Here is a 27,234-nt window from a genome sequence, read left to right as displayed (position 1 = left end):
CACGCAGGTCGCCTGGCTTGCCGCTGTGCTCTTTGCATCATGCCCTGATGCTTGCTGTTTACTCACCAAGGAACAGACTAGGCAAGGCAGACAAGGCACGGCGCTGGATACCCCGCTGCCCTCGTGGAACTTAGAGTCCAGCGACCAGCCACCCACTGTGGGTTACTGTGCTGGATGGCCTGTCCTGGCGCCCTGGGGGCAGTGACAAATTCCCCAGACCCCAACTTTTCTCCCGTGTCCTAGTGTGGAGAAGATTGCCCCAGGAAAAGAAGGATGCCACTCTTCTTCCGGAAGCGGAAACCAAGTGAGGAGGCTCGGAAACGCCTGGAGTACCAGATGTGTCTGGTGAGGGAAAGCGGGTTTCCTGAGTCCACCCCATCTCCACCTCTGCCCCAGACAAGCTGTGCTCCCTCCCACCTGCCCCCTGCCCCATCCTCAGAAAGTCCAGAGCAGACCTTCGAGGCCAGTGGCAGCACTGGGAGGCCCTGCACTCCCCTCCCGAGACTGGTCACACTTGCATTGTTTGTTCCTTTTCTCTGCGGGACCTCAGACCCCAAGCCCCGCTGCAGCCAGATCGTTGGCCCAGCTGCAAAGTGGACCTGTGAACCCGCTGGTGTCGTGGCCCCTTGCAGCCCCTTCATCCTCTTTCTGTGTTTGCTTTGTTCATCTGCCAGAGTAATTCTGTGTGAATATTTTTTGTTTTATTGGAATTATTTTTCATCCTTAGGCGAAAGAAGCTGGGGCAGATGACATTCTCGACATCTCCAAGTGTGAACTCTCGGAGGTAAGGTGGGGGGCAGTGCTCTCGGGCTGTGGAATGACAGCTGTTCTTTGTCTTGGATCGCGTGACCCTAAGGAACGCTACATGAATGGGGCTTTGAAAGGTCCAGAAGCAATGGTCAAGGGATGTTTCCTTTGTTTTCGTTCTTGTCCAGAAGGACTGAGATGATCTTTTGGCCTCAACATAGAGAGTTAAGGAGTCTAGAAAATGTATCCACAGGTGCCCAGAGTTTGGGGAGAGTCTGAAATCCTCCAGCCTCTGCAAAGCACTGCGTCTGTCTTTTTCCTCTAACAGAGTTCATGGTGGGGTGGGGTGGGGTCCCAGCCGAGTTGAAGGGGGGCTGGCCATATCTGGACCCACATTCCTCACCAGCCCTGCAGCTGACCCGCTGTCTCCACCTCAGCACTTTGTTCACCTCCTGCCCCGTCTCCTCTCACGTGTGTGTCACTCCGAAAGCAGATTAAAAACCAGCAGGAGGGGAGGCACTGACTCACTTTTTCCTGTCTTAGATTCCATTTGGGGCTTTTGCAACATGCAAAGTTCTGCAGAAGAAGGTGAGACGCGTCTTCACTTTCAGAGAATCGTTTATTGCTTGTTTGCTTGTTTGAGATCAGGTAGGACTCGCAGGCGCTGTCTCCCTGCGGCTCTAACACCCACCCTTCCCGCCTGCCCTCGCCCTCACAGCAGGAGAGCAGGCTTAGCTTCAAGGGCCCCATCACATCCTGACTCTGCACCTTGTGACTTGGGCAACTTCCTCAAATTCTTACAGCCCTTTTCTTCATCTCTGAAGTGAAGACATTGTAGTTCTGCCCTCACAGAGGCATTGTGCAGGCTCACCGAGGCCGGCAGGCACATGGGTCAGCACCTCAGCACCGTGCCTGCCGCACGGTAACCACGGCGTGATCTCAGTGTTAATAATCATAAAAACTACCGGCATTTCTCTCCGGTCACGAGGGGAGGTCAAGAGTGGGAGGAACAGTTTTGCAGAAAGGCATCCAAGCTTTGCCCGCAGGTGGTTAAGGGTCTCCCAAATGCATTCTCTACGTGAGGGGAGCGAGAGGTTCCTCACCAGCCACGGTGAGCTCCCTCCTCTATAAGGGTCCATGTGGGGGCGGTGCCCAGCAAAACCAGGGATTGGGATTGACTTGGTAGACGATGGGGCACAGTCCATGAGCCCACCTGGCCTGAGAGCCCTTTGCGCTCGAGCTTGTTGGTCAGCCTCACAGGCAGCTACTTTATCACGGTCTATTTTCCACATGAAGAGGCTGAGGCTGTGGAGGGTGAAGGTCAGGATGGCTGCATGGGGACCCCTTGTAGAAGGGAAGGTGGAATTAGCCTCTGAAGTCCCTTTCACCCTCGAAATTCCAGGCTTTAAGGTCGTTCGATTCCCCATTCAGAGACTCCACGAACTACACCCCACTTTGCAGCATCTGGGGGACCAGGGAATGCGGGGCAGGGCAGCGCCTCTGTAACACCGCTCTGCTGTTAGCTCTTCTTCAACATAACATGTGGCAACTCTTTCCCACACAGGTGTTGATTGTCCACACGAATCACCTCACATCTCTGCTCCCGAAGTCCTGTAGCCTCCTGAGTCTTGCAACCATCAAGGTACTTGCCCTTCTCCCCGGCATCAGGGACTCAGCCCAGCCCCCCACTCTTGTCGGGTCCCCTCTGTTTAAGTTTATGCCAGTCAGGCCCAATGTGGCTGCCAGCCTGTGGCTTGAGCTGACGTAGGGGGCACATTCAGTGTGCTATGCGTGGGCTGGGGTTGCAGGTCTTGCTCTCTGGAAGTCACCAGCTAGGAGAAAAGACAAACTGCAGGCTTGTAGCAAGTGAACTAGCAGGGGACGGGGAGAGTGATCGTCTGGGGGAGCCAGGGCCACGTGGTCGACATGTGAACACCCGAGATCTGATGCCACCCCTCCTGGCACTCAGCTCCTCCAGGACAGTAATAACTGAAAGGCTGACATGGCATAAAAGGGGATGAGATGGAATGACCGCCTGGTTGAAGATGAAGAGTGGGTGTTCTTAGTTTCAACACCAGACGTCCTCTCCACCCCCCACTTTCTCCCCTCTGGGGAGCCTGAAACACTCAGTGACCCATCGAAGGTAAACTTGTCTTGTTCCGCAGGTTCTGGACCTTCACGACAACCAGCTGGCAGCCCTCCCTGAAGATATCGGGCAGCTGACGGCCCTGCAGGTATGGCCGCGGGAAACAACCCAGCTCTGGTGGGCTCAGCAAGAAATCACAGCCCACCCCTCCCCACCCCCCAGCCTGGAATGTTCTGATTGTCTCTCGCTGGGGCCACGCTTGGTGCCAGCTCCCCCACCCTTTGCGCTCAAGATGCCCAGGGGGCACCCTGGCCACTGCCAGCTGCTCTCTGCCATATTATGTTTATGTGTTTTGGGATTTTATCTTGAGCTCCCAAAACTTTAAAGAACAGGAGCACCCAGCGAGTCCAGCTCTTAAGAACAATGAACTCAGCACCCAATTCTCGTGTCTTCTCCTTGTCATCAGCGGCTGCTGAGTCTACTGAGTGCCTGCACGCCTGCCCCCAGCTGAGCGTTTTCACTGCGTTGTCTGCTGGTTCCTCGCAGCCAAGCGCTGGGGCAGCTGTTAGTATCGTCCCACTTGGCAGAGGAACGAGTGTCTTTCTTTCACACTGGATGAAATTCACCCTCTGCCCTCTGCCCATCAACCCCTACAGGGTGGGCCCTGCCTGTCTTCCCGCTGTCCTTCCTCTCCCCTTTGCTCCCTGCAGCAAGCTCCTAAAACCCTGTAGGGCCTTCTCGCCTCGCCCCTGCAGGGCCTCTCCACTCGACTACTCCTTCTGCCTCAGTCCTTCATCCTTCAGCCCAAATGTCCTCGAGCATCCTCCCGACCTCCCCATCTAAGTAGATCCACCTTATCCGTCTCTGTCTCTACCCCCACTCCTTCCCGAGCACCGGTCGCCCCCCACTAGTTACTGGTTACGTGACGACTAGCTTGACAGTCTCCCTGACTGAAGTGTAGCCCCATAACAAGGTCAGCATTCCCCCTCAGCACCTGCCTCACACATGGAGGAGACTAAGAAGCGCCTGGAGCGGGCGGCCCTACAATGTGGGTGGTGATGTTACATTGTACGGGAGAGGAAGCTGAGGTCCAGAGGGACGCTCATCACTGGCCCCAGTGACACGGCAGACAGTAGCCACTGCACCATGGAGACCTGCGTGAATGCCTTGCTCAGGCTCTTTTGAGACTTTATTTTTATGTGTATATCTTCATAGAATGGCGGCATTCACGGCTTGGTATCTTTTGGGTACCTGGCAGTAACTGGTAGCCAGCCTCCGGTTCGCAAGTGTTCATTCTTTGTAATGACTGCCTAACTGTCCGTTGTGACCATTTTTAATGGCTACTTGGTGAGTCATCCTGATGGCCGCCTCACATCATAGCGCCAAGCCCTGGAGGGAGCAGGCCTTCAGCATCTAACATGCGAGGCTTCCAGAGCCAGGCACCACCAGCCTCAGCCTCCAGAACCGCTCCCGTGGCCTTTCTGCGGTTCGGTGTCCTGCTAACGCCAGGAGAGCCGGAGACTTGCCATGTGCCGCCTCGCCTGCATCCCTGCCTCTCTCAGCCCCCTCCTCCCCCTCCCTGATCATGGGGTGTGTGGGGAGCATTCAGTGCGGGTATAGTGATGGGCCTGAGCAGGAGCAGGGCCGAGTCTGGCTTTGTCTCCTGAGCACGTGATGTCACCACTCTAAGCCTCAGTTTTCTCATCTCTCAAGCGGGATCATGTGATCTATATCCTCCCCTCAGGGCTGTCAGGAGGACATAGAGGAACGTATATGGGGCTTGGAGGATGGCTGGCCGGAAGCAGGGGTAGACACTTACCTGCATGTTGGTTCTTGTGTCATTTTCCCCCTCTGTCTTAGGTACTGAACGTGGAAAGGAATCAACTGACATACCTCCCACGCTCCATCGGGAGCCTGATCCAGCTGCAGACCCTCAATGTGAAGGGTAGGAGGCCCGGGAGCTCCGTTCATGTGCCCTTGGTCAGCCTGGACTGTCCCAGAGCCGGCATCCACCGGGTGCTCCTCCTGGGAAAGCAGCCAGGCTCAGGGTGGCCCTTATAAATTGGATTGACCTCCTGATAAGTCAGCCTGTCTCCATGGTAACCAGAGGCAGGGCCAATGGAGGGTTCCTGCCCCTCCTTGGAGCCAGGGACTTGTGTGCAGACAGTGGTGACAGTTTGGCCTCCAAGCTGGGTCACTGGAATGTGTAATGGAGCAGTGGGCTGGCAGGCGAGGGCCATTCAGAAGCCCCAGCAGGGACTTGCACATACACGTCCAGCCATGGGGCAAACCGTGATGAGTCCCTGAGGTGTGGAAAGGGAGCAAGTGCTCTCCCTGCCAACAGGTGAGGAGAGTGAGGCACAAAGAGCAGTGACGTGCTCGAGACCCCAGCAGAGCCCCTGTCATCAGGTGCCTCCAGCTGTTTCATTCTTGTCCTTCAGCACTTTCTGCACAGAATGCCTCGGTTTACCCATTTGTGGATCACTCCTGTATAAGGACCACATATACATAATCTCCTTGAACACCCCCACCACCACCACCGCCACCTTGCAGACAGGAAAGCTGTGGCCCAGGGAAGAAAAGTCAGTTTTCCAAGCCCACTCAGGTAGCAGGTGGTGGGCGGGAGCCTGAACCCCAGGTCACAGAAACCCCGGGCCACGCTCACCCGCGTGGAGCCCGCCAGTTCCAGGACCTGGCACGAGCACCAGGGTCAGAGGGAGGCACCCCTCTCCCACTGTCCCCTGAGTCCTGGGGGGGGCTGAGGCGGGGAGCTGGTGAAGGGGTTTGGGGTGCTGAGCTGGGCCACTGGGGTCTCTCCAGACAACAAGCTGAAGGAGCTTCCAGACACCCTGGGGGAACTCCGAAGCTTGCGCACTCTCAACATCAGTGAAAACGAGATTCAGAGGTTGCCCCAGATGCTAGCGCACGTCCGAACCCTTGAGGTAAGCAGGGCTCTGTCCGCATCTGGTGTCCTCTACAGCCCGTCTCCCCTTCCTGCCCCCCACTCCCCCGCTCGCTCCTGAACACTGGCTCTGAGAGGCGGCCGGAGTTGTGACATGACTTTGGCGGCCAAGACAAGGCAGGAAAACCTATTTCCAGAGTGAAGAGGTCGTGCCAGATTCTGATGAGGTGGCCACTTTATGAAAGATGGGGTATTTGAGTCAGACCTTGAAAGAGGAATCGGCTGGGGGTAAGGAGATGTGGCTAGGGGAGCATTCCTGGTGGGAACAGCACGAGGAAGGCGGGCTGTGGGAAGCTTGGCTGTGTTAAAAGTGGGGGAGCTGCCGGGCAGGGGTCCCACAGCTAATACTAGCAGGGGAGGGGTTGGAAACAGGGCAGTCTGCACCCAGGCCACTGCTCTCACCCCGTGCCACTCACCTCTGGAACAGGAACGTGCTGCTCACGATGATGCAGTCTGGCCAAGCAGCCAGAACCCTCTACCTGGAAACCACCTCTGAAGCCAGCCCCTGTGCATCAGTGTCTGTGGCAAGAGTGGGCGGTGACACGGAGACAGCACGGGGAGGGGCCTGGCCCAGGCGGCTGTCCTCCTGCGGTGCCGGCCAGCCCAAGCAAGGCCAGTGTAGGGAAAATGGAGCTGCTCAGGCTTTTTCCCAGCCTCCTGCCGCTGGCCTCTGTCCCCACCGCCTGCAGTCTTGTGCGCCTCTAGGTTGCACGGACACCCGGGTCCGAGAGGCATAGGCGTGGGCGCGGGCCATGCACGCCTGTGATTATGGACACCTGTGCACATGTAAATGCAGGCACCTGGGCCTAGAAGCCAGGGCTAAAGGGGGCAGCGCTGCTCTGAGGTTAGTCTGCTCAGTGTTGTCTCCCTGCTGGCTGGCTTGTCCCCTGTCTCAGCATTAAAGGCCTATGAGGTGATACCAAGGCTCCAAAATTCTCTTTTCTTCTGCAAGAATCCCCAGTGGACCTACCCAGCCTGGGGTGGTTGCAAAACAGACAGGAAGGCTGGGCCTCTCTCCTGGCCAGGCTGGAGGGACAGGCCAACTCATGGTTATACGCTGTCCCTGCTGGGATGGAACGCGCAGGGACTGTGCTGTCCCAGGTGATCGTCACTGGCCGTGCGTGGCGATCAAGCATTTGAATGTGGCTGGTGTGACTAACGAACTGAATGTTAATTTTATTGAATTTGAATGAATTTATGTTTAAGTAGCCACATGTGCTTAGTGGCTGCCACAGTGGACACAGCTCACAGCAGTTCCTGCCTCTGAAGCGTGGTCCTGCCATGTTAAGACCCCTAGGAAGAGCCCTGGGGTAACTCACCTCCTTCCCATTCTTTGAAAAGACGTCTTCTGAGCTCCTACGTGGCACCAGGCAGAGGAAGTAGGAAGCACACACATGAGCAACTAAACCAGGGGGTTTCTGATCGTGTTGAGCGGGACAGTGAATGACACGTATAAAGAGGGGTCCCCTTGTGTCTGCAGACTCTGAGCCTTGACGCTGCGTCCATGGTCTACCCCCCGCAGGAGGTGTGTGGCGCCGGCACCGAGGCCATTCAGCAGTTCCTCTGCAAAGGTGAGCCAAACGCCTGCCCTGTGTTGGCCGGGCTGGGGGGCAGAAGAGCCAGCGTCCCTGGGAAAGGAGAGGAAGCTGGGAGCTCTGGGCCTGGCAGGAGAAACCGGCAGCGCGGTCATCACACAAGCAAATACAGCTGTGGTTATGAGGGCATCACGGGCAGCTGACTTAGTGCCGGGGAGGGGCTCTCTGAGGCTTGGCTGTAACCTGACAGGTTATTAAGCCTTAGCAAGGGGAAAGGACGGTCCTGGCAGGGGGAGGCGTCTCCCAAAGGGCCTGCAGGGGTAGGGGAGTGGGACACATCGTAGAGAGAGGGCCTGGGTGCCAGAGCCAAAGGAAGAGAGATGGAGGGCCCAGCTGGTGGGGGCACTGGCCCGGAAACGGGCGAGGGGTGTGGCCTCACTCGCTTTTCATGAAGTTGGCTCTGTCTGTAGGGAGAAAAAGGGATTGGAGGAAGCAAGAGTGGAGAATGGGAAACCAGTTAGGATTGGGGTCACCCAGGAGAGAGACCCCAATGGACTGGACCTGTAGTACCCAATAGTACCTGGGGAAAAAAGAGTCAACATCATTTCAGTAAACAGGAAAATACAAATTAAAATTGCAAGAGATGCTTAAACCTAAATGGCCACTCAAATGGCCAAAATTAAACTGCCAACAGGAGTTAGCGAAGATGTGCAGCAACAGCCACACCCTGCATGTGGGAGTATACATGGAAATTCACGTTAGGCCGTGATTGTCATTATCTACTCACGTTGAACTTTCAAACACCTTATGACCCATCAATTCCAGGCCCAGGTCTGTGCCCAAGAGAAGTGCATATGTATGCACGCCAAAACCACATACAAAATGTTCACAGCAGCACAATTCATAATCGCCCAAATGTTCAGCAGCAGAATAGAAAAATAAATTTTGTATACTCGTTTGTGAATACTACGCAGCCATCAAAAAGAACCAGCTGCTACACACAACCCAGATGAGCCTCCCAGACAGGAGGGTGGGAGAGTAGCCGACACAAGGAACACACAGTATCTGGGTAAGGGAGCAAACGAACCTACACGGATTCGTACGTAAGGGTGTGTCTCCTGTGTAAACAGCTCATCAACCTTATCGTCTCTGTGCTTTTCCATGTGTGTGTTATACTTCAGCAAAAAAGATAAGTTACACATCACATGCTAGCTAGCTGGGCCACACATCTGCCAAATTAGTCTTTGAGCAACACCCTTTGTTTTCTCTAAAAAAGATTTGCCAATTTTGTAGCATTTAGGTATGCAGAAGACATGAGGAACACCGTGGCGAGCATACATTTACCTGCTACACAGCTCATGAAACAGTCCTTCGATTCCTTTAAACTATGCAGGTGCCTATATATGTATGTAGATTTTGGGGGTTTGCTCTTTTAACAACATAGAAGATAAAAACTGGAAAAGATATCACATTGTGTGTTCTGTGCTTTGCCTTTTTCACTCAAGAACAGGTCTTGGGCCCTTGCCTGTCGTTTGTATGGATCAGAATCCTTTTAAACTGCTGTATGGTATTCCACGTGGTGGAGCCCCACAGCTCTGTAGCCATGCCCTCCTGGAAGCATGGAGGGTATTTCTAGTTTTCTACTATTATGTTTGTTTTAGCCACACCTCTCTGGCACAGGCTGAGTGGTCGCCTAGGCCGGCAGCAGTGGAGTTAGCCAGTGAACTGGGCAAGCTCTGTCTTGTCCCTCTGAGGAGTTTACACTGGTTTTCATTCCTGGAGAGTATCAGGGAGGGCCTTCTCCCCCCCAACCCCCCAGCCTGACTAACCTTTGGTGTTATCTTTCAAATCTGCTAACCTAATAGATAAACAAGAGGGCCTATTATTATTTTAATGTAATCTCCTTGATTATATAATTTTTTTAAATGTCTACTACCCATTTCCAGTATTTCTTGTGAATCATCTAGTCATATCCTGGGGGGACAAATCAAAATCTAAAACTGTACCCCAAGAAGGAGACCATCCTCAGAAGATGAGTTACCACCTGGAAGGAGATAGTTGCCACATATATTATAGACCAAGGTTATTAACTATAATATGTAAAGAGTGTCTATTAATCAAGAAGAAAAGTCAAACAACCCAATAGAAAATGGACAGAGTATGAACCCTTTCAAATTAGATAGAAGGAAATGATGCAGGGCCAGAGACAGAGGCACCGTGACTAGGAGCTCACCCAGGAAACCATGTTGAAACTGGGTCTTGGATCCAGGTTTCTCAACTAATCTCAGGCTTCTCCATCACCTGATCCTCACTTGGATGATTAAGAGGCATACAGTGATGCTTATTGAGAGCTTGACACCTTCCAGGCCCAGGACTAGAACTGAGGAGCAACACAGAGGGCCCAGTCTAGGCCAGAGGGGAGCAGTGGACTGAGTTGGGGTGGGGCAGGGTGCAGGGGAGGAAGGACAAGGACTAGGGTAGCAGGAGCCGGCGTCTCCAGTGCCTCGATGCCTCCTCCCAGTTTGTGTGGGTCTCTCACAGAGTCAGGGCTGGAATACTACCCTCCTTCTCAGTACCTGCTGCCAGTCCTGGAGCAAGATGGAGCCGAGAACTCCCGGGACAGCCCTGATGGGCCCACGGACAGGTTCTCCAGGGAGGAGGTAGAGTGGCAGGTAAGGCAACCTGCCGGCTGCCTGGAGGTGGGCAGTTTGCAGGTCCCCTGGGCATGGGGAGGATGGGCAACCTGTGGATTCCTCCATCCAGCTGAATTCATTCAGACCAAGACACTTGGCTCTTTCATAAGAGTTTTTGTTTGACCGTCACCTCCCCCTGAAGCCTTCCTGACGCTCCTCCCGGGCCAGGTCTCCTTGTGTGTGTCCTCAGAGCATCCCGTGTGTTTCCCTGTTAGTGCTTCTTGGGGCTGCGTCCCCAGAACTTGGAGAACTTTCTGTGCTGCCGAACCCAGTGTCCTCTGGAACCACCCAGCCCCTTTATCAATGCCCCCATTGTGGCAGTCCCCTGAGTGGCCGTCCCAGGGATGCTGGGCCCTGTGGGGGTGAGAACTGTGCCCACCTCCCCTTGACACTCTATTTTCCCTCCAGAACAGGTTCTCAGACTATGAGAAGAGGAAGGTAAGAAAATGCTTTTTTCCTGTTACTTTTCTTCTCATTAAAGGTGTCAACTATTCATAAACAATGGGAGGAAGCAAGTTCTTCCCTCCTCTAAATTAGAGGGTCAAGTAGTTCGCTCCCTCTGTCCATCACCCCCCACACCCTCGGCGGGCGTTCCGTCCCACCGACAGATGAGGATATCAAGGTCGAGCCTGACCGCAGGCTTCAACCTCTGCAGTGAACAGCCCGTTTATTCTGTCTGGGCCTTGGGGGGGCGAGGGGGTGCTCAGTGGTAAGACCTCAGCCTGTGCTATTGAGTAGAGGGCGGACTCACCCTGCTTCCAAGCCCGAGTGCCCACAACCTGAGCCAAGAACTACCAAGAGCCACATTCTTGCAGGAACAGAAGATGCTGGAGAAACTAGAGTTTGAGCGCCGCCTGGAGCTGGGGCAGCGAGAGCATGCACAGCTCCTGCAGCAGAGCAACAGCCAGAAGGACGAGATCCTCCAGACAGTCAAGGAGGTTTGTGAGCAGCAAGTGCACATCCCTGGCCCTGGGCCGCTGGGCTTGGGTTGAAGTCCCTCTAGTGTGGGAAGGCAGTGGAACAAGGCAGTCCCTTCTGTCCTTCAGGACCAGCGGGCCTCACACTGTGGACACGCTGAGGCCTGGCCAGGGGAGGACCTGGTTCAAGGTCCCACAGAAAGGGCTGGCGGGCCTGGGACGGGAAACCCGGTCTCCGGTCCCCAGCCTGGTGTCCCTTGTCGCCCTTCCGCTTGGGAGGGGGCCCCAGCCGGCTGAGCAGCCCTCTGTCCTGTCACAGGAGCAGTCTCGGCTGGAGCAGGGCCTGAGCGAGCACCAGCGCCACCTTGACGCAGAGCGCCAGCGGCTGCAAGAGCAGCTGAGGCAGACGGAGCAGAGCATCTCCCTTCGGATCCAGAAGCTCCTGCAGGAGAACCAGAGGTCAGGCTTCTGTCCTCCCAGCCCCCAGCTAGGGGGTTTCCCCATGATAACCTCTGAGGAGCCCCAGATGGAGGTGTGGTTCTCCCTCCCTCCTAAGGCTTCCATCATTAGGATCCCACCCTGGTGCTTCATGTGCACCAGCTCGAAGAAGGAAGAATCTGATCTGGGCACGACCGGGTCTGTTCCCGGCCAGGGACTGCTGCTGACTGGCCTCCCGACTTTCCCAGCTATAACATGTGGCTTTAACAAGATAATTGGGCTCACATCTTGCTCCAGTATTTTGGGTTCCAAGGGCCTCGTGCACTGAGGCCAGCCATCCACCCTTTACCACTCCTGTGCAAGGCGGGCGTTGCTAAGGGCAGGTCTTGTTGGCTGGGGAGAAAGGTGGCCAGACAGATATCTCAGGAAGCCTGAGGAGGGCTAGTTGGGGGGTCCTGCGGAGACATTCCAGAAGCAGGCTGTAGTCTAACTAACCCTGTTGCCTCCAGGCTCCCTCTTCCTGGCCTCTGAATCCCTTGCTCCTCCACATGCGGTCCAGCAGCCCCAGCGCCCCAGGCATGGTGCTGTCACCACCCGGGGGTCCCAGAAAGCTCTGTCTGTGGGAGTTCCCTATGTACGTGTCCTCAGTCATCCTAGAAAAACTCCACGGAGGTTTTCTGTGGTCTTTATGCCCTTGTCTCCGGTGGGGAGATGAGCTTGGAGAGGGAGAGTCACTGGCCTGAAAGCCAGAGTCCCTAGTGGTGGGGCTAAGCTCCCCCAGCCCCATCAGCACCCCCTCTGTGCCACTGGGTACGGGGAGACAGCTGGGAGGAGAGGCTGACCATGGGCGGGGCCGCTTGTGCTTTTCTCCACAGGCAGAAGAAAAGCTCAGAGATCTTGAAGTCGCTGGAGAATGAAAGGTAAGGCCTCTGCTCAGGCGCTTTTGAGCAAGTCCGGGGTGTGCGGCCTGGGAGAGGGGGTCCTGCGAGTCTCAGGGCTGATGCCCGCAGACCCCTAAGCTGAGGAGGAGCGTCACGATTCGCTTGCTTAGGGAGGAGAGGGTTAGAACCTCTGCCTGCAAATTGGTTAAAACACTTAAAACTCCTGAGGGAAAACTCAGACCTGAATAAGAGTGTGAGTAGAACGTACAGCTGTATTTCTAGTCTAAAAAATCAGGAGGAAAAAAAAATGTACGTTTGTGTCCACCTCAAGGTACTAATGGGACACCCTCCTGGTTCCCAGGAATCCCAAAATGGCCGCATGGACTCTGCTGGCCTTCTGGTGAGAGCCTCCCCTCCTGCAGTGGACCCGGCTGCTAGGCCCCAGCTGCCTGAGCCGTCCTGCCCAGGCTGTGGGCGGCACATGGTCCATCCAGCACACCGAAGAGCTCCCTCTGTGCCTGAGCCAGGCTCAGAATCCAGTGATCCCCAGCTAGGCCATCCCCCAAGCAGCCCTTGCTGCTGCCAAGGTCACAGCTGCAGAAACGCTAAAGGATTCTGTCCCCTCCCGGCCACCGCCGCCAGTGTGGGGTGGGAAAATGCTCACACACGTAGCGTGCACAGGCTCGCGTGCAAGTTCCACTTTTACTTTTTGCTTCTTAGGTCACGGAGGTAGTGCCATTACTGAAACCTCATTATTTGTAACAGCTATAGAATATTCCACTGTGTTTATATCATAATTAATTTTTTTAATTAGCTCTCTGTTGGTGAACATCTAAGTGGTTCCCAGTGCTTCGTGATTACAAATGTTACCGTGAACATCTTCTAAATACGCCCTTAGGCGTGTATGTGAATGTTTTTGAGGGAAATAGTCGAAGGACATTTTGACACAGGGATTGCCAAATTGCCTTCCAAAAACATTTTGCCAGTTTATGCTTCTCTCAACAGTATATGACCGTGCCCGTTTCTCCACCTGCATTGCCATCACCAGCACTTACAGGTTTCCCTGATCTCAACCGTTCTGATAGATGAAGAGAAGCTTTGCTTTCTTTAGTTATCTGTGATGTTAAAAGTCTTTCCATGTGTTTTTTGGTCACTTATATTTAAGCCTCAGTGAGTTGACTGCATCCTTAGCCCATTTTCCTAATGAGCATAAAGAGAATGTTCATCTTTTTGTACAAAAAAAAACTCCTAACTACTAGGCCAAAGGTTAACAGGGCCCCAGAGGAGATGCATGATGCAGCAGGCATTCAGGGAGCATGTATGGGTTGGCACATCAGGGAGGGCTTCCTGAGGGAGGGCATTCATCTGATGGGCTTCCCTATTGGAAATGTTAGGTTGCTGAATACATAGTTGGATTTTTTTCTAGAATAAGAATGGAACAGTTAATGTCCATAACCCAAGAGGAGACAGAGAACCTGCGGCGCCGTGAGATTGCCTGTGAGTCTGGGGGAGGGGCCAACTGGGCACAGGGGCGTGCAGCCCTCTGTCCGCTGGTCACCTGTAACGGGCACTGACTGTTACCCTGGAGAGGGGCAGCAAAGCCCAGCCATGGAGCATGAGTTCTGAGGTCAGGCTGGACCTGGATTCGGAATCCCAGCTCGGACACGAGCGGCAGAACCTTAGTGGCATTCTCAGTCTAATTTCAGAGCTTCCGCTTTCTTGTCTATAAAAGGTCGTTAACTACCTCACAGGGTCATTAGGAGGGTCACATGACACAGTGGCTGGCACACAGCGGGGGTGTCACAAAGCCTGGCTATCAGGTTTTCTGTGCTCAAGAGCCTTGGGGCCCCTCCCGTGTTCGTAGGTGGTCTCTCCCACCTGCCCACCCCAGGAGTGGTCCAGGGCTCCTGGCCCACACTCAGGAGAGAGGCCTCACCACCTGATCCCGAAAACATCCTCATTTAAACGAAGGACAAGTCTTTTGGATGGGTGGCTCCCTTTGTCAGAGGCTGGGGAGCATCCTGGGTGCCTTGGCCGGGGCACCCTGCACCCCAGCCTGTGCACTGCACTTGCACACCGGATTTGTCACTGCTGCCTGCCTAGGGGCTGCCTGGCTAACACCCCATGTTAAAGGTCATGATCGTTCATCATTTATGAAAAGAAAAATGCATTTGTATCTCGGAAGGCTGTTTGTCAAATTAACTGATTAGGAATGGGGGTCAGTGCCGGGGACTTTTGCTTTTCAAACTTCCTGTTGCTTAACTTTTTTAAAATGAGTGTGTAGTTTTCTTTTTCTGTAAACTGAGACTGAGTTGTAGCACATGGATCCAGAATCATCAGTCTGTAAAGTGGACTTCCCTTTTCTTCGATCTTTAGAAATTATGACTGTGACAGTTTTTACAAAGTTTATTTTTGGGACTGCCCTTCTCAGTGGCCGACTGTCCACCTAGTCATTCTAGGTTGACTTGGGCCAAATAGAGCAAACACCAGTTGTTTCTGAGAGGCCCCGGCCTGCCACATCACCCAGGTGTCCTCGTGCTTCTGGGCGTGAAGTGAGCACCCACTGCTGATCCCAAAACGTGGCAGGTGGCATGGAAAGTGTGATACTATTTTGTTGTTGTTGTTTGAAAAATGCAAGACTTGAAATTTACCATTTGACCCCGGTTAATGGTGCAGTTCTGAGGCATTTAGTACTTTCACTTCATTGTACAACCATCCCCAGTGCTGGTTCATCTTCCCAAACTGCAGCTCTGGCCCCTTTAGACAAGAATCTCCCTTTCTCCCTCCTCAGCCCCTGCAGAGTCCCCACAAGTCCAACCATTCCAGGTAGCCCAGAAAGTGGAGTCGTGCAGTGTTTGTCCTTTTGTTCTGGCTTATTTCAGCATAATGTCCTCAAGGTTTATTTATCCATGTTGTGGCCTATGTCAGTCTCCTTCCTTTTAAAGGCTAAATAATATTCCACTAGAAGAGTCCACGTGCCACATTTAGTTATTTTGTTTACCCAGTCATCTGGCAGTGGGCTCTCGGGTCATTGCCACCTTTTTGGCTGCTGTGAATAATATCGCATAAACGTAGGTGTACAAATAGCTGTTCAATTTTCTGCTTTTCATTCATTTTAATTTTTATATCCAGGAGGGTAACATGAGACAGTGGCTGTTATCCAGCACTACCAGAAGACTGGATATCAAAATAATATCTCTGCGTGACAAGGTCATGGAAGGTTTTGTGAGGATGCTGTTTGTTATGTTCTACAATTAGCCTTTCAAGCTTAAGTCGCTGCTGTAGTTTAAAAGAGATTTTTTTAAGGCTATCATGTGGGTGACCAGATGAGGCCCCCGGGGAACAGCCCCTCTCATTCCCTACCCCCTGTTTCCTCAGCTGCCATGCAGCAGATGCTGACCGAGAGCTGTAAGAACCGGCTCATCCAGATGGCCTACGAGTCTCAGAGGCAGAACTTGGTCCAGCAGGCCTGTTCCAGGTAAGGTAAGGAAGAGGCTTCCCGAGCGAGGGAGTTGGAGGAATTGGCTCATGGTGAAAGGGGGGCACTGAGCTCCCCCACCAGGGTGCCCAGCCTGGGCCGTGCTGTGACTTTCCCATTGACCCCAGGAGTCTTTCTTGGACTGTGACAAGGCGACAGTAATCACTTCCGCTTCTCCCGCACTGCTGCTGTGCCAGGCACGCTGCCAAGAGCTGTGCCTTAGTGCCCTGTGCCTGTGCCTATTACCCCATTTTGTAGTCACAGTCAGGCCCAGAGAGTCAGTGCCTCGCTGGTGAAAGAGCAGCAGGTGCTGGTTGAACAAAGCTGGGCTGATTCCCAGGCGCCCCAGATAGAGAGGGGCCAGCAGCCCTGGCTGCCTGCGAGGTTCCTCCCCGCCAGTGGCTCCGGCTTGCCCACAGCCTCACCTGTGTGCCCCTCCCACTGGTGCGACATGATGCTCAGCGTAGGGCCCGCTTCCCCTAGGGGCTGTGAAGTCTCTCTCCCTGGGCCTCAGTCTTCCCAGCAGAAAAGTGGGGCTAAATCCCAGCCCCTGCCCTCAAGCCGTCTTGGTGCAGGGCTCAGTGGTGTCCGTGAGCATCACACCTGCCACGCCAGGGCACGGTAAATAACAACTGCTGTTATGCAACGGACTGAAAACCAAGATTATACAAAGTGTGGACACAGATGAGACATGGGACTTGAATTTGGATTTTTGTACTAGTAGCACTAGACTTGTTCCCTGGACCGAGAGCAGACTCAGCCTGGGTGAGAGCTGGGCGGAGGGTGTGGTGCATGCTCCTGGCCAGCGGCTCCCCTGCGAGGGCGGGAGTGCCTGGTCAGCGCAGGTGCTTGGCAGAGGCCGGGAGCTGCTTCACGGAGCGCAGGGGGCACTCCAGTGTGGATACCCCTCGCGGCTCTCGAGACCCTCAGGCTTCGCACCAGCCCTCCAGGGCCATGGGATGCAGACAAGCTCCGTGCCAGTCCCAGGACATTGCCCCCAGCAGGATCTCCATTCATTCATAGCACTGAATGAAACAATGGTTTATGCCCATTCCTCCAAGGTGTCTGGCACGTAGTAGGTGCTCGGGAAATGTTCAGGTGAATGAGTCTGTGGTCTCTCTGGCAGCATGGCCGAAATGGATGAGCGGTTCCAGCAGATTCTGTCGTGGCAGCAGATGGACCAGAACAAAGCCATCAGCCAGATCCTGCAGGAGGTAAGCCCCTGGCCAGGGCGTGAGGGTGGGCCTGGGAGGGGTGCAGGGGCCCAGGGCCCAGTCCCGGAGAGCTGCAGTGCCCAAAACACCAGGAGCTTAGAAATGTACGAGCCATTGGGAGGAGGGGGCGGGCGCTGCTCTGGACAGTGGTTTTCTGGTCTTTGAAACCTGGAGAAGCCCCTCTCCTTCCCTGGTGGGCACCGGCTTCATGCTGGGTGGGCCCGCATCCCACCTGGACTGAATTGGGGCAGGTGGTGACACCCCAAAGCACGAGCTCTGAGAGCAACCTTCGGCTCCCCACTTCCAAACCCACTGCCCTGCTTCCAGCCCAGCTGGCGACATCCTTCTTTTATCCAGATGGTCTGGTCTTGGCTTCCACCCCAACCCCAGTGCCTGTCAGAGTCTCCTCCCACCCCCCCCAACCCCCACCCCACCCCTGCTGCAGATGTCATCCTGCTGCTGCCCAGCCAGTTGTGCCTCCTCCCCTCTCCCTAACTCCAGTCTGCTCCTCCAAGGCAGTTGGCCCCATGTTTGTGGGCTCGTCTGGGGAGGACACTACTTCTCAGGGTGCAGTCCGGCCTTTGGTTAAGGTGTGCTTGGAGCAGAACTGTCGGGTACACCCTAGCGCCCGCCATCCGCGCCTGAGCCTCTCCTTCCTTGTCTGTGAAGTGGGGCATAATGGCACCCTCGTCATGGGGGCAGCGCTGTGCCTAGTGTCCAGCACGTAGTCAGCCTTAACAAGCCTCATGTTAAACAGGTACACAAGCGAGCGGAAAAGTTATTTTCTCTCCAAGAAACAGAAAGCCTTAGGTGAAGGGGCCCCGGCGCGGCTTCACGTGTGCCGCTGAGCCCACTGTCTGTTGCAGAGCGCCGTGCAGAAGGCTGCCTTCGAGGCACTCCAGGTGAAGAAGGACCTGATGCATCGGCAGATCAGGAACCAGGTGAGTGCGGGGCCCTGTCCTGCCGGCTCGCAGCGAGGGCGCCAGGCAGCGGTTAGGGCGTGAGCCTGGTTTGGTGCCACTCTTGGGACTGCCCTTTTTTCCTGGGACCCAGGCCAAGGGCTGTTGGAAATGCCCAGCAAACGCCACCTGCTCTCATGATTTCTGACCGCTCTGGGCAGCGGGAGGCAGGGAAGGCATGGTCCTGACTGCTTGGGCAGCCTGGGCTGACCGTGAATCGGGCCTGACTCCCTCGCTGGACCAAGCAGTCCCTCCAACCCCAGTGCCCCCAGCAGCTGACCTGAGGTGCCGGGCACCTGCCCCCGGAGCAGGCAGGCTGAGGAATGGCCTCGGCCTGGAAGAGGGGCCTGCTCTCCTGCTGGCCTCGCCCTGGCCTCTCTGGCCTCCGTCGGACGGGCCGTGTGTGCCTGGCGGCTCCCCCGGGTGAGGGGCCACAGCGGGCGGTGGCGGCTTGCAGGCTATGGGAACGCTCATCGCATCGTATTCAGCACCTTTGAATTCACATTTTGCATGTTTTTTTCCGTTTTTATTCTTTTCCTTTTTGGCCAAAACCAACTTACCTTTTTATTTCCCTCTTTCGTTTAATCCCACATCGCTGGACATGAAGCTCATTCCTCTGACCGGGGATTGGTAGTGTCACGACGCTAGGGTCAAGGTCATAGGGTTTCCAGGCACTGGGTAGAGAAGTCACTGGCTGTGGGGTCTCACCCCCAGGGCCACTTGCTCCCAGTCACCCCGGAGGGTGTGCGCTGACCCCAGACACTCGACTACTTAGCGCCAGAGCTCACTTACCTGCTTTGTGTCCTTGGGCAAGTGACTTTACCTCTCTGACCCTCTGCTTCCTCGTTGGTGAAATGGAGGCAGCGACACCTCCCCATAGCCAGAAGTGATGAAACGACGACGCAGGTAAAGCGCTCAGCCAGGCCCGGCACACAGGCGCTCAGAGATGAGCTGCTACCGCTCTCGCTCTCAGTCACTTCCGTCCCCCTGCTGTCCCTGTGACAGCTGTTTAGAGGAAGCAAGAAAGTTGGACCAGTAAGAGGCTCAGTGAGAATCCACGTCCTGGAACAAACCTCCAAGGATAGCCCCTTCCTCATTCCACAAACCTTCACTCAGGGCCCGCCGAGCACCGGGCGTGGAGCTCAGCTCTAGGTCAACAGCAGGGACCAGGACAAGCTTGTCCACGCCCCCAACGCCCCCAGGACCATGAAATAACTAATCCTTTTGGAACCCGCTGATGAGGTTTCCGAGGCTCACAGGCCCACTTCCTCCAGAGCCTCCCCCAGGAAAGGCTCTTAGACCCTCAGCCTTCAGAGAGCAGCAGCAGACTTGGACCGCGGCTGATGGCAGTAAACCCCCTGTCTCGTCTTCTGTTTAGATTAAGTTAATAGAAACTGAGTTATTGCAGCTGACACAGCTGGAGTTAAAGAGGAAATCCCTGGACACAGAGGCACTACAGGTATGTAGGGCTCCCTGGCCTGCCCTGCCCCCCCAGAACCCCATCTTCCGCCCCATCCACCAGTAGGCAGGCAGGTCTCTGTGCTGGGAGCTGGGAGCCCAACACCAGCCAAGGTTGGGGGGTGAGGCTGTTGCTAGGTAGGAGGGTCAGAGGAAGGGGGTCTCATTGCCAAGGCCAACATCTCCATCTCTGCCTTTTCTTTGTTTTGGGGCGGGGCCACCGCTGAGCTCCCTGTCTTTAAGCCATGCTTTTGGGGCGCTGGTTTGACTCATGGGCTGACATCCTCTGGGAAAGGAGCTTTCTTGGAATGCCAAGGATGTTTGGTGGAGAGGCCTGGCCCCTGCTCTGCCATGCCCTGTGGGCAGCAACTCTGTGAACCCCAGCCCGGTGTCCTGCTCACAGAGGCAGCAGGGACTAGTGGACAGTGTTTCCCACCACGAGTCTGGCCCCTGGGTTTGTCCCAGCACAGCCTTGCCGTGTGACCTAGGTGGGTGGAGGAGAAGGGGCGGCCCTTTCTCCTCCCTGGGACCTCAGTGTGCACCCTGGGGCTGGCTTTTGAGCAGAGCTCTGTCTGTCGCTGTCCCCGTGTCTGTTCTCAGCGGAGAAGTCTGACGTTGTCTCTGGGGCTCAGTGCAGTAAAACAGGCTTTCTGGAAGCCCCCAGGCCCACCACAGGCGCGCTGTGTGACCTCGGGCAGGCCATCGCCCCTCCTGGGCCTCCATTTCTCCCCTCCCTAAAATAGAAATCAATTTCCAGGCCCAGCTCTGTGGGGGACCCAGCAGAGAGGGGGACCCAGCAGACGGAGCGCCTTTGTGAGCCCAGAAATGGTCTTCAGGGATGAGGAGGGCGGCAACTCAGACAAGAGGCAGCCAGGTCTCTGGTGGTGCCCTGGTCTTCTGCCACGAGAGCCTGCAGGGCTCCGGTTTGCATGTGCCTCCGTCTGTGTAGAACTTTCCAGATGGGTGAGGGCTCACACACAGCCCTCTGTGCCGTTGGTCCCTGCCCACATGCTCTGGAGTGAGTGAGACCGATGTTGTGCCTGTGGCTTGTCATCTCCTTTGTCTGTTTCTTTCCATTCCACTGTCACCCGTCACTAGATCCCATGCCTGGCTCATCCCCGGGGAAGGGAGGTGCAGGCTGGGGAGAAGGGGGGAGGAGATGCCCGGCAGAGGGGCCCTCAGCTTTGTTCCCCAACTCAGCCTAGAGACCAGGGGCTGTGGGCAGAGCCTTGAATTGAACCAGGTACCCAGTTGCCGGCAGTGAGAGGAGGTGGGGGGGGGGGTCCTGTCACAGCCCCAGGGGGGTGGCCGGCCCAGGGTATGGCACTGGGTGTGGTCTTGTGTTGCAGGAGATGGTCGCAGAGCAGCGCTGGGCCCTCAGCAACCTGCTCCAGCAGCTGCTCAAAGACAAGAAGCAGCGGGAGGAAGAGCTCCGGGAAATCCTGGTGCGTGTCCACGGCGCCCGTGGGCCTGTGCTTCCCCGATGCACTCACCCTTCTCAGGAGCGCTGGCTGTTCAAGTAGATGTTGCTGTCAGGGAACAATGGCGAGTGGGAAGGAAAGGCGTCTCACGGGGGAGAGCCGCGAAGCCGGGCTTCTGGCATGCGTTTCCCAAGGTTGCGGTGCACATCTACGCGCCTGCTAGACGTGAAGCCCCTTTAGAACCAGCCCATCTTCACCTGCTCCTTGCCTGTCCCTAAGATACGCCTGTGAGTTCCTCACAGCTGCGTTCGGATGGGCCAGCCGCCAGCCTCCCGCTGACATCCCCACGACTTCCCCTTCTTCCTGTCATGAGCGCGCCCCCGGCCCCTCTGTAGCTGGGGATTTGAGAACAGCTGTGAGTGCTGACACAGGGCCCACGTCCAGGAGACGAAAGCAGGGCTGGCCATTCGATGAGCGTTTGACAGCAGCGGCCCGGCCACCCCATTCCAGTGGCCTTTGGGACGCTGGCCAGACTGGATGAAGGGGCAGCATCAGCAGCATGTTGCAAGTTGCCCGCTTTTGTCAGGACAGCGAAGCCCACCCTGGAAGCCGAAGGCATCCTTAGACTCCTCACTCTCCCCCCCGCCCCGCACCTGGAGGAGAGACCTGAGCTTTGTGAGGGCAGGAGACACCTGCATGGTGCCTCGTTCTTCCCGCAGCAGGTGCGAAGGTGCCCCCTGCAGTGTGGGCGCCGTGCCTCTGAGGCTGTCCTCAGGGGTGAACTGGGGTAGCTGCACCCCAGGCTGCCCCGTGTCCATAGTTTAATCATGAGACGAGTGGGTCAGAAAGGTCCTTTAAAATACCAAGTGCCAGCCACGTGCTCAGAGGAGCCGAAGTCACAGTCGTCACTGCCATTGTTATTGATTGGGCTGTAACGCCTGCTTTGCTCTTGACAGGCGGAGTTAGAAGCCAAAAGCGAAACCAAGCAAGAAAATTACTGGCTGATTCAGTATCAGCGGCTTTTGAACCAGAAACCCTTGTCCTTGAGGCTGCAGGTGAGGGATCTTCTGGCGCCAAGGCTGTGCCCTGGGGGGCCTCCAGTTCGATTCTGCTCAGATTTCTGGTGACTCTAGGGTGCCAGGCCCTGGTGGGGAGAGAAATCCAAGAGGGCATGTTCAGTCTGGCAGTGGAGAGCCAGCGTCTGTCCCTGCTGCTCAGCCCACATGGGGCCCAGCCCGCTCGGGCACCCCAGCTGCCCACGAGCCCCTGTGGACCGGTCCTTCCTCACTCCCCCACACACACTCTTTAAAAATAATCAGGTCACTCCAGACACACCCTCGTGGCACCTTGCTTTCATCTCTTAGCAGTCGTGACAGGTTCCCAGGTCCAGCCTGCAGAACGCTTCACCGTTTCCCGGCAGCTGCATGACCTTTAGCATCTGGACGAGCCTCCTGTGTTTAAAGAACCCCCTCTCGGTGATACTGATGTTGTTTACTATTTTCAAGTTTACAAACGGCAGCCATGAACGTCCCTGTGTGTGATCTCTACGCGGTAACACACACTTTTGTAGGAAAGATCCCAAGAGTGCGTTTCACACAGACACCCACTTGAGTCCTGTCTCCCTGTCCAAAGCAGGCGCTTGCTGCTCTTCCCTCCCCGAGCGCTCAGCCTTCCGCGGGCCTGTCTTGCAGGAAGAAGGCATGGAGCGCCAGCTGGTGGCCCTCCTGGTGGAGCTGTCTGCCGAGCACTACCTGCCCATCTTCGCCCACCACCGCATCTCGCTGGACATGCTGAGCCACATGAGCCCTGGGGACCTGGCCAAGGTGAGCCCCAGCCGCCCCTCAGGGCAGGTTGGAGCCTGACCTGACTCGCCTTTCATGCCGTTCTTGGTGAGATCTGCCATTAGCCAATCTCCAGGGTCACCTCACTTCCAGGTGGCCAGCACAGCCACCCCTTCCTCCCATAACCTTCCCTAAGCCTCCTGGCTGTGCCCTGCCCGCTGTCTGGCTGAACAATGCAGGATGTATGTCCTCTTGACCCCGGAGTCACCCATTGCTCAGCTTGGCTCCTCGAGGCCTCCTGGCCCCAGCCATGGCTTTGCAGATCTCCTAACGGCAGCTGCTGGCAAGAGCTGAGCTCTGCATCACCTTAGTTCAGTTACTCTTCACAGTAGGCCAGTCTCGACTTAGCTGGCACAGTCTCCCCACAGATGCCGGTGCCGGGCACTGTCTTAAGCACATCCCATGTACTAAGTCATTGAAGCCCCCACAGCCCAGACGGGCAGGTGTGGTCATTGTCATCGTCTTCAGATGAGGAAATTGAGGCACAGCAAGGATATTACTTGCCCGAGGTCACACAGCAGAGCTAGGACTTGAGCCTAGGAGCCCAGGCTGTCTGTTCTAGAATTGGTGCTGTTCACCACTCGGTTCTGCTGCCTGCCCCTCAAAAGATGCAAAACTGGGGCTCAGAAGTGCTCACAGGTGCCCTGTGTGCACAGAGGCCCTGTGTGCTCTCCTAGCCCCGCAAGCTTGATCGCCTGGGCTCTGGAGGCCGGCAGGCCGTGGTTCTAGCACACCCTTCTGTCACTCAGCTCAGCAGCCTCCCTCCTTCCCTATCTGATCACCTGCGCTGTGGCATGGGTCCTGACTGACAGGTCGTCGTGAGGTGCCGTGAGGTCACGCAGGTGAAGCTGTGTGTGGCCCCGGCACAGAGCAGGCATGTGCGAAACTGTTGCTGTGACTCGTGCTGTTTCTTTTGGGCCTCCGTTTCCCCACCACACTGACGTGGCCCAGGCTGAGGTGGTCACTTTCGCAGCTGTGCGGTTCTACTGCCTCAGGCTCACCCCAGAAGCCGAGAACCAGGCTGTCCTATGGGCCCTGGTGTGTGGGGGGGGCCCAGCTTGAGCAGCGGGCTCCCGCCAACCTAGGCCGTAACCTGCTCTTCCTCGGGCTGCTGCAGGTGGGTGTCTCCGAGGCTGGCCTGCGGCACGAGATCCTGCGGAGAGTCCAGGAGCTGCTGGAGGCAGCCCGGCTGCGGCCAGGTACCAACACCAGGGCCTCTGAGGAGTGTGGTTGGGGCGGGGCGGTCCCTGAGGTTTCTGGACTCCCTGCCGCGCTCCCTGCAGGCTCCTCCCCACCTTGCGGAACATCTGCCTGTGGCTGAAGTCTGGGCTGCAGCTCGGGTCCTCCTGGCTGTGCCACCCTAGGGAAGGGCTCCTCTCAGCTCGCGCGTTTGCCAGCCCCTCTGTCTGCTCCCAGGAATCAGCACGCATGGTCTGAAGTATAGAAGAGCCCTCCTTGGGGGTGGCTGGGGGACAGCCGTGGACGGTCTAGAGTTGTAACCACCTTTAAAAACAACCTTCAGGTGTTTTCTGATCATAAACATCCTACTTGTCCTTCAAGCCGTAGAATGAAGGGCAAACCTGACCCATGACTGGGATGGGCTCCGGGACGGAGAAGGGCTCACAGCAGCGGGGAGGCGCGGTCTGGTCTGTCAGGGCTGCTCCAGATGTCCTGCCTCAGGGCAGTCCGGACCCCAGGGGTGGTGCTGGGTGTAGGGCACAGCAGTGGCCACACCGAGCTTGGGAGCTTCTCATTCCTCTCCCTGCTTGAGTCGCCCGATGGGTGTCCCGTCTCCAGGGTGACTGGGGAAAGAAGCTGGGAGCCAGCCCAGTCCAGCGCAGAGCCCCACCCAGGCCGTGTGGCCCCATGGCCTTGGGCAAGTGCGTCCCCCTTTGAACCTCAGATTTCTCATCACAGCCCTTGCAGGGTGGCTGTGAAGTTTCTAGGGAGCGTGGGGGTCGGAACTCCCTGCCACCCTCTCCTGTTTTACTGATGGGGAGAATAAAGCTCAAAGAAATTGAGGGTATGTGGGCGAGCCTTCCCCTGGCTCTGAGATCAGTGAACCCCAAGTTTCATTGTTCACTGGGGCAGGCAGGACCAGGGAACTCCAGGAGTTGGGATCCCTTGGGGGTGATCCTGGCTCAGTCCCTCCCTCTGGTCCCCACAGAGCTGCTGAAACCACCGAAGGATGAGGTCCTCGGGGACCTGGAATCCCCCACTGCCCCGGAAGAGCTGCCTGGGTCAGTGAGGCCATCGGCGCCCCCTGCAGAGCTGGAGGCGCAGGCCTCGGAATGTGTGGTGTGCCTGGAGAGGGAGGTAAGCGCAAGAGCAGCGACCCCCCAGCCCCCCCCTCCCCGAGGGCATGTGTGTTGTTTGTAAACACGTTTCCCCAGTTGTACAAGAATATTGTACAACTTCAGAAATCCTGGGAAATTCAGGAAAGCAAAAAAGGCAGGCGGGGAGAATACCCCGCGCCCCGGGACCCAAGCGTGAGCAACGCCGACCTCCTCTCGGACCCTCGTTTTAAAGAGGGTCTTTCCCTCCTACATGCTAAAAAAAGACTCAAATACATTGAGGAAAATATCCCAAGCCATTAAACATCAACAACACGGTTTTCTCTAAAGAGGATTTTTAAAACCCATCTTTGCAAAAAACTTCCAAAATGAACGCTCCTTTTAAAAGGGAAGCGACATGGTGTATAAAGTAAACGCCCTCCCCGCCTCGCGCTGCAGCTGATGTCCCACGGTCTCTCCTGGACCCGGAGATGCCCTGACGTGGGGGGCCCTTGGTCCTGGATTTATCCAGACCCCAGCTTTGCCCCCCCCCTCCCCCCCCGCGGCGCCCCGTGTCCTGCTCTTGCAAACAGCCGCGAGCCGCGTCCAGCACGTCGACTCGGGAGGAGCGCGCAGGGGCGCTTCCGGGCTTCTGAGCTACATGCCGGGTCATTTCTAGACTAAGGGGCTGGGCGCAGGCCCAGGCACCCCAAAAATCAGGAACAACCTACACATCCAGCAGGGCTGGTTAGCTCGGCTGCGGCCTCCTGCCCAGAGGCCCCGGCTGCTGGCCTGGGAGAGGGGCCGTGGAGAGTGGGAGCGGCGGGCAAGGCCGGCGAGCGGCACGACATCGTAGGGTGCAGCCCCAGGTTTATTTAAGGAAGAAGGGGTGGGCGTAGGGGTGTGTTCAGATTTCTCACGAGATGGAGGGAAGCACTCCAAGTGCTGTAGAAGCAGGACTAGCCTCTCGCCGCGGGGGGTGGGTTTCTGGGGCCCCGGGAGCTCGGCCGGAGCGCGGGATCCGGCTGTCAGGGTACAGCACGAGGGCCTGCGCTGGGACCCGCCCCACCTCCGCTCTCTCCCCAGGCCCAGATGATCTTCCTCAACTGCGGCCATGTCTGCTGCTGCCAGCAGTGCTGCCAGCCCCTGCGCACCTGCCCGCTGTGCCGCCAGGACATTGCCCAGCGCCTCCGGATCTTCCACAGCAGCTGAGCCGGCTACACGCCCCTGCCGCCTGCCAGGGCTTCCGCTCCCCCACTCTGGCCAGACTCAGACGCCCTGTCCTGGGCCTGCCCCCCAACCTGGGAGGCGCCCCACCACCCTCCATCTGCAGGCGGGGCGGGGCTGGCAGGGCGGGGCCGAGGCCTGTCTGGATATTGTGAAGGAAGAGAGAGGACCCTCAGGTCAGGAGGACGGGTCTGGGAGAGGAGAGGCTGCAGTGCCGCCAGAGGACAGAGGACCCGGTGTCCTGGCCAGTGTGGCTCTGCCACTTGCCAGCTGTCTGACTGTGGGGGATGGCGGGAGTTGCAGGGGGGCCCTGGCCGAGGGGAGGTGGGTCCACAGTGGAACGAGGGTGCAGCTGCAGGGCTGCTGTGCACTGTCCAGGGACGTGTCCAGTGCAGACCTGGTGCCCCAAGCACCACTGGCCCCTTCTCACTTCCTTTCCTGCTCCCCAGGGCACTGGACCCCTCCTCTCTGGAACTTGTACCTCCTCCCCCCAGGTAGCTCGAGGGAGGGCAGGTGACGGGCTTTGCAGACTCAGCGCAGGATTGTCAATAAATGCACCTCCAGCCTGCTCTCCCCCCCCCCCCCCCCGGGTCATCACTGGCTCCCGACGAGCCTGGGGAGGGGTGAGAAGAGAGCTTGGGGCCCGGCAGGGGCTGGAGCCCGAACGCCAGCGCAGGCTGTCCCTCGCTTCCGCTTGCTGTGGAGCACATTCATCGTGCACTTCCCGGCAGGTGGTTATAAGCCAAGGACAGCCTTCCCTTGGGGTTGGAGGCAGGCCTGGCTCTCCTGGCTCGCCGACCGGCCAGCCTCCCCGCCTCCGTGTGCTGGGGCGTGGAGGCCGCCTTCAGGCATGTGGCCGCCAGGGGGCGCTGAGTGCTCACTGCTTTCTCTACTCCATGGGGACCCGTGGTCTTGCTGGGTGAACCAAGACAGGGTGTGGCTCCACTTTCTGAGCAGCAACTGCAGCCTCCGCCACGATGATCTCTTCCCCTGGGGAACCTGTGATGCACCCCCCGCCCCACACTCCCTCCTGGGTTCAGCTTGGCCAGGAATGGAAAGAGGCGGCGGCCACCTCCCAGGGCACAGCGCTTAGGTTCTTGGAAT

General features: G+C 56.8%; 1 protein-coding gene across 6 annotated transcripts; it reads left to right on the top strand.

The window, feature by feature from the left end:
• Positions 1-270: 270 nt before the first annotated feature.
• Positions 271-26,194, top strand: LRSAM1 (leucine rich repeat and sterile alpha motif containing 1; the record flags this gene model as incomplete). 6 transcript variants are annotated; one of them, XM_084238987.1, is made up of 24 exons in its annotated part: positions 271-345; positions 728-784; positions 1,291-1,335; positions 2,312-2,389; positions 2,913-2,981; positions 4,694-4,778; positions 5,654-5,775; positions 7,276-7,366; positions 9,872-10,002; positions 10,432-10,461; positions 10,839-10,961; positions 11,260-11,399; positions 12,254-12,298; positions 13,686-13,756; positions 15,638-15,737; positions 16,864-16,951; positions 17,818-17,892; positions 19,289-19,369; positions 20,718-20,813; positions 21,746-21,844; positions 22,481-22,612; positions 23,748-23,829; positions 24,798-24,946; positions 25,990-26,194. In XM_084238987.1, the coding sequence occupies 24 exons, from the start codon at positions 274-276 to the stop codon at positions 26,113-26,115; spliced, it is 2,187 nt and encodes a 728-aa protein (XP_084095113.1). In that variant the 3' UTR covers positions 26,116-26,194. The 6 variants fall into 6 exon arrangements, with proteins under 6 accessions (XP_084095113.1, XP_084095108.1, XP_084095109.1 ...); XM_084238982.1 differs by lacking the exon at positions 728-784 and having other exon boundaries at positions 274-345; XM_084238983.1 differs by lacking the exon at positions 2,312-2,389 and having other exon boundaries at positions 274-345.
• Positions 26,195-27,234: the final 1,040 nt, after the last annotated feature.

Source organism: Talpa europaea (genome assembly GCF_964194135.1).
Source record: "Talpa europaea genome assembly, chromosome: 7".
Lineage (NCBI taxonomy): Eukaryota > Metazoa > Chordata > Mammalia > Eulipotyphla > Talpidae > Talpa > Talpa europaea.
This window is presented reverse-complemented; position numbering and strand designations above follow the sequence as displayed.